The sequence below is a fragment of the Lissotriton helveticus genome, chromosome 7 (assembly GCF_964261635.1).
Source record: "Lissotriton helveticus chromosome 7, aLisHel1.1, whole genome shotgun sequence".
NCBI lineage: Eukaryota > Metazoa > Chordata > Amphibia > Caudata > Salamandridae > Lissotriton > Lissotriton helveticus.
Genome location: NC_136068.1, coordinates 574,953,502 through 574,966,048, shown reverse-complemented (window position 1 = coordinate 574,966,048; position 12,547 = coordinate 574,953,502). Strand labels below are relative to the sequence as shown.

At 42.2% G+C, this 12,547-nt stretch overlaps 1 protein-coding gene across 8 annotated transcripts in view; it reads left to right on the top strand.

Moving 5' to 3' along the window:
* Positions 1–12,547, top strand: part of LOC144768773 (uncharacterized) — a 9,320,023-nt gene that overhangs the window by 7,848,668 nt on the left and 1,458,808 nt on the right. For all 8 annotated transcript variants that reach the window (XM_078652700.1, XM_078652694.1, XM_078652695.1 and 5 more), the window contains one exon: positions 2,158–2,268. In XM_078652700.1, the coding sequence (XP_078508826.1) occupies positions 2,158–2,268 (111 nt within the window). The remainder of the gene's footprint in view (positions 1–2,157; positions 2,269–12,547) is intronic.

Below are 12,547 nucleotides of genomic sequence, written 5' to 3'. Positions count from 1 at the left end.
CTGGTGGGAGAAGTACCAGGTGCTGTTCATACACAGTGTCCTTCTGATCTGCCTCTTTAATCTTGTGTTATGCCCAGCCGCCAAACGCACACAAGGCTTTTCTGGGAGGTAGACTTTAAGAGATCAGCACCTGGCAGTCTTCGGCTGTGCTTAGGAGAAAATTGCACTTCGTGTGTGTCCTTGCTATAGTCAAATGTTGAGCCCTACCAAACTAAATGAAGGAGCAAGTATGAGACAGATGAGCACAGTGAGGTGCTGCACTGAAACGCTGTATTTGTATGGCCTGTTAGAGTATCTGCTTGATATGACGTCATTGTGAAGCCACCATCTTGATGCCAATACTGTCTATAATAGACTCACAGGCAAAATCAATGCTTGGGCCATAGCTAACCTTCATGGGGGGAAAGGAAAGCACGAAAGGGAAGAGATGTGGCCTAACAGCCTGAGCTGCCAGCTTTGAAACTGGGGAACCAGGTTTGAGTCCCAGCAGCGGCTTAACAACATGTGATTCTCCTCAAACCACTTAGGGCCAGATGTACTAACATTAGTATTTGGTAATCACTATTACTAATGTACTAAAGTTATTTCTGGCCTTAGTTCTTTATTAGCGATTCGTAGTGGGTTGTAAATAGATCTACATCATGAATATTAATGAGGTAGGTAGCAAATTGTTATGATTTACTGTATCACATGGATGGTGACCTGCTGTGATCAGCTGACCACAATGTCTGTGATCTCTTTCAAATAAAGCAATCGTTTTTTTCTTAAATGCAGCTCACTGCCTGATCATAAAAAATGTTTTGTCAACGTTCACAAAGGTGAAGAGAGTTGATGCTGGTGTCCATCTGAGCTTCACAAATGTTCTAGCTAAGCTCATTTAAGGCCCCATTTAAAATTCTTTAAAAGGATCCACTCAAGATTCCTGCAGAAGCTCAACCAGGCTAATGCAGGAGCTAACTGACCTCTTAAGGGTCCCAAACTAAACTGCAAGTAATCATCTGAGCTCACGCGGGGACCCAACCAAGCTATTGCAGGGATTTTTCTGGCCTTGATTTGATACTTGACGGAGCTTCAGTAGAAACCAAATTGAACTCCTCCGTTGATCTAAATGAGCCCTTTTAGATATGCAAGGCGTGTACACTCTCTTCACAGGTTACGACTTTGGTGGTTTGGGAGCCGGTCCGCATTGCCGCCACCCTGCTCCCACACCGCCAAAAGCCATGTGAGCACTGCCTGCCAGATTATGAGTTTTGTGTGTTTGGCGGGCATTTATTTGGCAGTCCAACAGCTGTGCCTTTTGAATTGGGCACCGTAATAGGAGCACCAAAGGCATTTCCTGCATGGCATGGACTCTGCAGTCCCTGCTATGCAAGACCTGGGGTGCATGCGCACAGGAGGCACAACATGGCCCTGCATTCACCCCCTTGCACAGGGGCAACAGGGCCTTTTTCCTTTCTCACCACCAGCAGTTTTATGGATTAAGAAACTCCATGAGACTGCTTGCAGTGAGGAAAGTCGTAATATGCTTAGTAGTGCTGCAAGGCACCACCAAGCATATTGGTGCCCTCAGACCGCAGCACCTACATCAGGGATCTCTGATTCCTGGTGAGTACCGCTGTGCCATGGCGGTTTGACCGCCCAAGTTGTAATGGTGAGGCCAAACCGCAGGTGCAGCAGTGGCCGGACAACCAACGCTGCGCTATGGTGAGTTTGGTGGTCCTCGGACGGCCAAACTCATAATTTAGACCTGAATCAGAGCCTTCATTTGTGAATGCTTCCATTTTCCTCTGTAATTAGGATCTCCATATTTTGTTCAGATTTATTTAGGATGCTTTTCTGTAAGTCATATGTTTCGTTGTTAAAAGGATCTTGAAGAATAATATCATCTAGTTCCCAAGAGACAATTGTTTACTTATATCCACAAAAGCAGAAAGAAAGTAGCTACTTATTTTACATTGTAAATGTTTGTCACGCCTCGCTATGAGATAATCTCTGGATTCACTTTTCAAAGAAGGTCTCGAGAAGGAGTCTTCATAGGATTGTCTTTAACCATGCAGCATAAACCTGAAATGAAACAAACATTTAACATTGTATATATAGTGTCCTAACTGCCTGGAGTGTGCAGCACAGGTATTATTTATCAACATTCTATTCCAGACATTTGGACTTCATCTGAACAAGGATGATGACGCTGGAAAGAAGGGGCAGGAAGATACAACAAAGACAATGGATTCCGCTGGTAAATCGGACCCGGCAAGCGACAGAGAGGTGGGATTTTTGACATTCAAATCAGAATATAATAACGGGATGAGTTAATTGGACATCGCAAATAGAACCTTCCCTGGTTTACTTAGTACACGTGTTTTAAGTTCTTTATGTGTTCTCTTTTCATTTGCAAGTTGTTTTCCTAAAGGGACGGATGTGTTTTGACAGGCAACTGTCCTGACATTTGGTGCGCTTCTAGGCTATTTTATTGAATTCTCTGGTACAAATAGATGTTCTTCTTGTGGCTCCATTATTTAACAAAACATATCTGCGCAACATATATTTTCAGTGTTGAAAATTATTTAAATCAGGAAAGATGTAGGAGGCATCGGTTTCCATATCATTTTAGGTCTGGTATTGAGAACCTTTCAAGTTCTTTGCAGCCTCATATTTTCTATAACAAAATAAGAAATTCACACACACACACACACACACAAGTCTTGGGGGCGGGACCATCTCGAGAGTTCGCAACAGGGATGAAGAATTGTAGGCACTAAGGGGCTTATTTACAAGACCCTTGCGCCTCTGTTGCATCACTTTTATTATGGGAAAAAGTGACGTACTGGTGGCGCAAGGGGCTTGTAAATAAGCCCATTTTAGTGTGCATGTGGGTTTGACGGACTGTCTCAGCCAAGCCAAACTGACATGTGCACTTAGCCTTTCTCCAACGAGAGCTGTGTTGAACAGCTGGGTGGAGAAGAGACACAGGCTCCCAGTCCCTGTCTGAGTTCCAAACCGAGCCACTCAGACCAATCCTAGCGCTGCTCTCATGCTGGTAATAGTATGATCAGCATGGGAGCAGCATTTGGATTGGCCATGGAATGCCTGAGAGCCTGTGTATTGTCTGCTGGGGGTGGACAGGAGCAGATGAGTAGAAGACCACCCAGGCAGCGGCAAACAGGTAAATAATATTTTCTATTTCCTATTTTTCTTCCTGCACTGCCCACTTTCGCCCCTCCATGCTGCTCCCCCAGTTTGCCTTCACAGTAGCCAACACTGCTTTTATCAGTGTTTGTTATCGGTGTCTTTCGCGAGGGCCTAATCTGAATGCAGGCCACAGACTGCTGCTACAGGCTGCTCGTGTCCAGCAGCTCCACTGACTCGCTTGCTAGCCCTCTCGTTTGCTATGTAACACTGCCCGACGCCAGTCATTTCAGGGAGGAAGTGGAAGTAGCCAAACCCTCAGTGAGGAGCTTTGTTATGTTAAGTTTAGGCAGGGAGATGCAGCCGCACCTAACTTACATAAATAAACCCTATAATTTATTTGCCCTAAGTAGATTTAAGTATAACATGGTGCCCTGGTTACTATCGTTTCCAAAAGGCTTTTTTAAAGAGGGTTCATTGGGCCCCTGTCCCTGTGATAACTTCTCAGAGCAGAACACCTTCCATATGGTATTTTTCTGCGATTTTTATGTTACGTTACGCAGAAAATTAATTTTGCCACTGTTAAGAGGGGGTGACTTTGAGCAAGATAGACCAGCGCTAGCCTATCTGCAAATGCTGGGCTCCCCGTTTGTGTGTTTCGGGGTAGCCTGCTATATTACAGGGGCAATTAGGCGACGGAACAAATTGCACTAATAGCGCTGGTTCTCTTCTTTTTAACTATTCCGAGTAAAATTTAGTTTTTTAGTTCATGGATTTTGGTGTGTGACAAACTTTTTAATATATTTATTTGAATACCAAGGGTTGCTTTTTGGTGGGACTGTGTACCACAAGCTAGCCCATGGTCTTTTTTGCAAATGGTATATGAATTTTAATGAATTTTTGTACTGCTTATAATTGGTATTAGGTAGCATGAAATGTGATCTATACTTTGATGGTTTTAAAATTGTAACCACATAAAGTAATTTTTGACTTTGACTTTGAGTGCAACAATAGGGAAAGTGTTGGACAGCGGAGGGGTAAAACTTACTATTCCCACTCCAGTGAGTGCAACAGTAGGGAAAGTGTGAGATAGCGGAGGGGTATAAATTATTATTGCCTCTTCAGTGAGTGCAACAGTAGATAAACTGTTGGATTGCGGCAAGATAAATGTTACTATTCCCATTTCAATATTAGTAACAGTAGGGAAAGTGTTGAATAGCGGAGGGATAGAAATTACTATCCCACTCCAATGAGTGCAACAGTTGGGAAAGCGGAGGAGTAAAAATGTCTATTCCACCTCCAGTGAGTGTATCAGTAGGGAATGTGTTGGATAGTGGCAGTGATAAATTTACTATTCCCACTCCAATTAGTGCAACAGTAGGAAAAGCGTTGGAATGGGAAGGGATAACAATTAATAAATATTTAAAAAACAAAATAAAGAAATAAACATAAATATGTTACAAATAAAAATACAAATATATTTAATATTACAAATTTCAAAAAATATTATAATGTTAAATGCATATGACAAATACTTACAACTATTATATTAAATAGAATATAAAATCATTTTCAAACAAATACATATTTTTAATTAGAAATTATTTAGAAACAAAAACATTAATTATTACCTAAATTTACTTTTTTTATTTTCTACCCTATAACACCACATAATTCACAACCCACATCTAAATTTTAAAAAAGTAATTACATAAATAACATATTATTAATTAAAATTCAAATTAAAACTCATAAAAATGTATAAACTTCCCACACTTTACCCCTATAACCCTCACAAACCACAGCAAAAATTAAACTGTAAAAAACTTAATTACACAGTTAAAACTTATTTTCTAATAAAAAAGTAATAGTATTTAACAACTAATTATAAAGTAAGTAAAATTAATTTACTCTCCCTTTTACCGCTAGAAAAGTAAAACCCACACACAAAAACATAAATAATTACCCTAACTGAATATCAATTAATTAGTTAATGTTAATGATCAAATAATTATTAATTATTTAAACATAAATTACTTACCACCCTTCACCCCACAGCCCACACCTAAAATTAATTACACAATTTCAATATTTAATTTTCAATTAATTAATATTAAGAACTAATTATTGATTAATGAAACATAAATTACTTCCCACCCTTGACCCCTATAGATCCCACAACCCTCATCTAAATTTAATTACACAGTTTCCATATTTCATTTTTAATTAATTAATTAATACTGATTATTAAGAAATTAGAAATAAATTACCTCCCACCCTTTAACCCAAAAAAATAACAACCCGCACCTAAAATAATTACACAATTACCATAAATAATTAGCAATTAATTATTGATATTGATCAGCAACCAATCAATAATTACTTATTAATGAATTACTTCCCACAATTAACACTATAAAATCTCAATTCAATAAATATTATTAAATAATCATACATTTTTTATAAATAAATTAGTTCCCACCCTATTCCCCTATAAACCCACAATCCTTTACAGAACTAAAAAACGCAAAATGTAATTAAAATATAATTGATAACTACAAAAAATGCAACACATATAGTAAAACGCAAAAAAATACATCACATACATTTAAAATATATACTAAAATACATAACACTAATAAAAAAATCGATATTTTAAACAACTATATTTTTGCAAACAATATTAATGACTTCTATAATTTAAAAAAATGATATTTCTTACCTTAAAATCGATATTCTTGACAACAATATTCTTGCTGTCATTATTTCTGACTCACGATATTTAAGATTTGATATTTCTGTAGTTCCACATTTCCAACTCGATATTCTGTTTGCACACCCATTGCTCCCTGGGGCATATTATGTAATATGGCCCCAGTTTGCGGATGCAATCTACCATTGATACAATGACTAACTCAGTGCTTCTGCCGAAGCAAAGCCCATCTTGAAAAGGGTTGAGGATGTGATTCTCTTCGAGAAAATGTTGAAGTTGGAAAAAGAGTAATGTTTCAAGTAGCTTTGACCAGTAAGGAAGAAGTGACATTGGTCAACATTGAGTCAAGTCAAGTCAAATGTTGTCCATGTAGTTGTAATGCAGTATCTGCTTGTGCATGTCTTCAAACCTACACTGTGGTTAGACCCACTGACAGCTCACTCCTCTAATGTTGAACCAGACTTGTTAGTGTAAGCTGATGCCCCTATTCGAAGAATATTTATTTTCATGTATTCAGCCAGACCTAACTTCATAAACGATGCTAAATAAGTGTTAGTGTCTTTTCAAAAAGAAATTATAACTTGGAAAACATTTTGGGCTCCCATCATCAGTATCTCACCTCTTTACCTGAAATGCGGTCTATGCCGGGTATTCCCGCCGCTGGGCATGGGGCCCAATTTGCAATAGTGGGTACTCACTTGAACAGGAGAAGCATTGGTAAAGCCGAGGAACAACTTTTCTTTGGTGCTAGAGGTAGCCAGAAAGCTGCCTGAAGGAGTGTGATGTGGGTTTTTAGGGGGAGGTGGGGGTTGGTGGGGTGATGTTTCTTTCTACGCATGACGCAATGTACTAATGAAAGGAGCACAGGGAGTTGGCAACTAAATCTGGAGAGCAGACAAGACCTCTGCCACACCATGCCCTGTTATGTACCAGGCAGGGCCGGCTTTAGGGGGGTGTGACTGGTGAGGCTGCAATGGGCGCTGACCTGGAGAGGAGCACTAACCTTAGGTGGGGCACTGTGTTTAGCAATAACTTACGATTTAAAAACAGCTGCTGCAGAGTAACTTTTGCATCCAGCTTTCAGGCAGCAATAAAATGTCAAAATAACTCTTGTGAATAATGTTCCTGCTCGAGAGTGAGATATTGGAGTTTTGTCCAGTGGCAATTTTCACATGCCAGAAAGTCACACAAAATGTTAATACTCCTGCTGCAAAGAATAGGTCTATGTTTTATGTGGATAGCTAAGTGGATTAGTAAAGCCAGCCTTTACCAGCTCTTTAAAACAAATTAAATGTATGTGAGAGAGGGGCTATGGGAGGTGAGCGGTTACGTGATGTTTGCAGCACGTAGCGGCTAGTGACTGCTAGCTCCTCTCCCCCCGAAACCGCTCCTGATGGCCCGAATATATGGCAGGTGAAGAACGCCGTCTGCAACCTCTTCCCGGGGTGCGGCTGGTGTGTGGACGGCGGCAGCGTAGAGTTGCGGGACTCCTCATTTTTTCAAGCCCACGGAGTCCAAGTGAATTGCTGTAATTCAGGCAGATTGGGCAGTCGGCTTCGGTGCTGGGCGTATTCCAATACTGAATGCAGGGGGAGATTGGATCACTGCTTCCTCCTTGCTGGTTCCTGTGGGCTCTTTGCCCTATTTGCACTCTTTGAGTTCTAAAGAAAAAAAAAAGTTGTAAGAAGAAGGCGACTGTGGAGAGCTGTGGTGCCAATTAATATAAAAGGCTGAAAGCAACCCTGAGGAAGTACTGAGTCTTGGTGATTGGAGGTGAGCAGTTGGTGGCAAATTACTGGCTGCTGGGGCAGCTCTATGGACTAAGACTTGACTCTGGTGCACTGCAGGGAGGAGTTAGGGGGTAAGAGTCCTAAAGGTAGTGGGGAGTTGAACCGGGCCCATATATTTCTACCCTTTAGCACGGTTAGTGGCTCTAGACCCCATACCCCGACAAGAAGCTTTCCTTTGGGGCGCTAATAATGTTAAAGGAAAGCGGGACTTTAGAGGTGTCAGCGAGGCCTAACCTTTACACCAGGAGGTCCTTGCCTTAGATGAAGGGGGAAAAATGGGAAATCAGTTAAAAATTTAAATGTAATGGCTAAAATGGACTCTGCTGAAAGCCTGAAAGCCAAAACATGACTAGAACAAGTGAAGGCACCGGCAGCAGGAGCAGAGTATAGTCAAAAAACATGAACTGGCTCTACTAGACACTCCAGCTTGGTCAATTCAGAAGAAGAGCCAGTTGAAACTGAAGGAACCAAAATATTACGCCAGTGGACCATACTAACCAATAGCCCATATACCTTATTCATGAATAATAAATCAGTCGGCAATGGAGAAGGTTCAATCGTTTATTCTGCAAATGCGAACCCTGACAGGGGAGCCTCAGTCTACACAACCATCAGAGGTGCGCAGAGGAGACTCCCTACATACAAATGGTACAAAGCATATATATACCTGGGGATTAAGATTGACAGCGAACTGTCAATGTGTAGCCAGATCTCCTCTATAGTTGGCACCTGCAATGGTCTAATTAGACAACTGCGAAAGTTAGTCCCTCTCCTATCCCAGTCCATGCTTCGCACTGTAGTCTCTGCCACGATAATTTCAAGGCTGGACTACGGAAATGCCCTTTACTTGGGCCTTCCAAAGTCCTTGATCAGTCGATTGCAGGTGGTCCTAAACGACGCCGCACGTCTTATTTTTAAGCTTCCAAGAAGATCCCATGCTTCTCCATTGCTGCAGAACCTTCATTGGTTGCCTATTGGGCAAAGGTCTGTTTTTAAAAGTTTATGTATAGCCCATAAGGCAATCTACGGGCAAGCTCCCGCTTACATAAAGGAAAGGTTGGAGATATACAAACCAGAACGAAGATTAAGGTCCTCAGACGCACAGTTGTTGGTGTGCCCCCGGTTTAGGCTGGCCACAAAAGGGGGGAGATCCTTTTCTGCTCTGATCCCAAAATTTTGGAATAAACTTCCTGAGACCCTCCGAAAAGAAGGTAATCTCCTTCGCTTTAGAAAAAGTTTGAAAACCTTCCTGTTTAGGGATGCGCTAAGCTCAGCTTAAACTTCCTGTTGCTCCCTTCCTTCCGATAATGATGTAGTTGTTGCCCTTCGGTCACAAGCGCCCTGAGACCTGCCGGTGAGTTGGCGCTATAAAAGCCGGAACTAACAATAAAAGCCGGAACTAACAATACGTTTCACACACCCCACGATGTCACCTTACTAGGAAAGATACAACTTGTCATGAGCCAGCAGGAGGACCCATATAAGGCACAATTGATTGCTAGTAGCTAGGCTTAAGCTATTCCGGGGGCAGGTGAGTAAGGTGCCTCCCTTTCTATCTGTAGCTCGGGGAGTGCAAGAACGGGATCTGCTAGAATATGCGCATCCCACAAGAAGGGCAGGTGTGACCTTGGGTTTCCCTGAGCTACAAACTAGCAAGTGGAGCAGACAGCTAAGCCAGCCATCATGGTTTCGTGCAGAAAGCTTAATCACGTGGTTTCAGGGAAACAGTACTTGAAATAGAGAAACGAAACAAAATGGCTCCGGTCACGTCAATAGGTTTAAGCGGTACAAAAGTGAATCATTCCCAACCACAATAATACAGTGAAATAATGCAATGCTAACGTGCGGTTATAAGGTTATATTGTATATATTAGGCCAATTACATGTACTTATCAAATTTATATCCCATCAGACGGCCCTTTTGGCCTACTATAGCCAATATAACTAGATTTATTCTATAAACACTCCCTCATCGATCTGCATAAGATCTGAAACCTCCTTCTGAATCATTTGTTTTTCGACTGTGGCCTGACGAGAGATATTCAAAGCAGACGTTATTCTAGCTGCACAGAAAGAACAGCAAGCCGGGCCGCAATGGAGACATAGGCAGCAAGTAAATATGACTCCAAAGGCTCCAGCAAGAATCATAAATATTTTCCAAACCCAGGTAGCAAAAAGACCCCAGAACCATCCACTAAGGTACCAGGTACCATTTTCAACATGAGCTTCACTAGCTAACAGGTGTAATTTCTGAATGGCTAGATGTATGGTTGGGGCCGAATCAGGAATGAAGACACAACAAGAGCTGCAGATCAAGCGGCAGGCTCCTCCCCTATCTGCGAGGATGACGTCAAGAACCATTCGGTTCTGAGGCGAAACAAGCCTTGTAGCCTGAAGCTCAACATTAATATTAGTCAGATTCCCAGTTGTGGTCTGGACCACATTTTCCACTATTCTTGACAGGCGTCTTATACTACGGCTATTCAAAATAGGTCCCCAAAAAGGGGTGAGACCTTTGGCAAAATCCTCAAACTGTTGCAAGGAGGTGTCAGTCTGATCAGTACTATCAGTATCGAAACTCCTAATACTTCGGTTAGATTCTATCTCTCTTTTAACTAGTTGATGTGTCTTAGGATAATCAGATGGGGCAATATAAACTGGGGGGTATAGGAATGAGAGGTAACACCGCCCTGCCCATCCTCGGGGAAGCCATGTATAGGCGTTTTCACCACACACAAAATATACATTGGGGGGAGTGATCACGGGGGGAGTACTGTATGTCTGCAAGGTGTAAGTGTAATTACATCTACTGTTTCTTACCTTAATGTGACCTCGTCCCTGTATGCAAAAGGGGGAAGTACCATTTATAATGGGAATTGGCAAAGCTTTGTCATTGGTGACATTTCGTTCTTTAAAGTGCTGAAAATACATAGCGGAGTTGAAAAGTTAAAAATCCTGCATTTCCTCTTGTAACCAGGTAGCATTTTTATATTCAGTATATACATTCACACAAGCATTTGGGTCCAAGGATCCCTCTCCTCCATTTCCTTCGGCATCAAATCCCTGGTGCTGCTCTATATACTTCAGAATGGCCTCATAATCTTTTTCGGTATATATCTTAGGTTCAGCTACATAGTGAGAATACATCAGTGACAATAATTGAAACCAGGCTTCACAGATAGCTAAATGGGACAAAGGTAGGGAAATAAACAATTCCTGCTGATGCATTACTGACGGGAGTAACCCACAGACCCAACAATTTGTCTTGTTTGTTGTGCTATGGGTCTGATGTAACATTTCGATAAAAACATTTTTCGCATAAGTTTCTCTATGTCCAGCCTTATTTGGAGGTAAGGAATAAAAGAGGTGTTCCTCTGGAGCAGGAGTAGTTCCTAGCAATTTTTGTACAGGGTGCTGGAATTCTAAATACACAAATACACACATCAAAATTACAGTGATTATAATAATAAAAGCAACGAATGCCACCATCACTCTGGTGGGCCATCCGGAAAATGATTGCATATTATCAATATACCGTCGAGGGGCAAGTGGTTGTTCATCCTCCATCGCAAATCAGGCAAAAGGAAACATGCTCTCTATAAGTCCAAAGTCTAACTCGGTTCCTCTCTAAAAGTCCAAATCTAATCTTTGTGTCCACAAAGCACGCATACCACCAGAGGGTTCTTCTTCCCACTGAGGGATCTTCTCCCTGTGTCCGTTAGAGCCTCACAGGTAGACTCCTATCGTTCATCAAGAGAACCAACTTTTATATCCCAGTAGTACGACCGCGGCCCTTAACTCAGTCTTTTTTTATGAACAGAGCTGTTTAACACAATGGTCCAAGCTCTCAACGAGTTCAGTCCAGTGTCTCTCTCAGTACCCCAGTAATTCTATACGATGTTCCTCAACTCAAGTCTCTGTCTAGCTCCTACCATTAGAAGCTGGGGTATCGCTCTGTTTTCGGGGCCGCAGATCATATTTACAATGGCCAGGTTGCTCCTGGTCAGAAAACAATTCTGCTGCAAGGGCATCTGATGCATTCGAAACCTGTGGTGCCCTGGGAATAACAGCCTCCGTTGGTCGAGCTGTCGCACTTTCCACTGCGGGCAACACCTTACTCGGTTGCCCTATTTCTTGGGCATCTGAAAAGGGCACAAAGCTTTGATTCAGCTTTCCTTCCTGGCTTGGAATTCCTTCTCGATTCCTTAGATCAAATGGCAGAGGCAGCGGCAGGCGTTTCAGATGTGTGGCATGGATCCAGTGCTTTCTTCCATACACTTTCACCGCCATTCTCGTTGCCAAGAGGATTTGGTAGGGGTCCGACCACCTCGGCTCCAAACTCGATTTCCGTTTGTAATTCTTCACCAGTACCCACTGGCCAGGCTCCAGTCGATGTCCAGGACCCTCCGGTAGTGGCTGCAATGTGTCCGATACCTGTTGATGAATAGAACGCAAATCTTTAGTCAAAGGATAATCAATATCTCTAAAGGACCGGGGTCTGGGGACTCCCCGCACATTGGCGGCACGACCAAAGATCACTTCATATGGGGACAATCCAGTTCTAGTGTGAGGGGTTGTCCTTAGGGACAGCAATGCCAATGGGAGTGCATCGGGCCAATTTAGTCCAGTACTCGCACATATTTTAGCCATTTTTAATTTCAGAGTGCCATTATACTTTTCGACCAGACCCGCCGACTGGGGATGTCTGGCGGCATGGAACTTTTGTTTTATCTGCAGTCCATCACAGACACTTTGTACTAGTAGGGCATTAAAATGAGGCCCGTTGTCAGACCAGATGACCCGGGGTAAACAATATCGGGGAAGTACTCTTTAACCAGGACTTTGGCAGTTGCAACTGCAGTGGCTTCTTTGGTGGGGTAGGCTTCAACCCATTTACTAAAAGCGCATACCACCA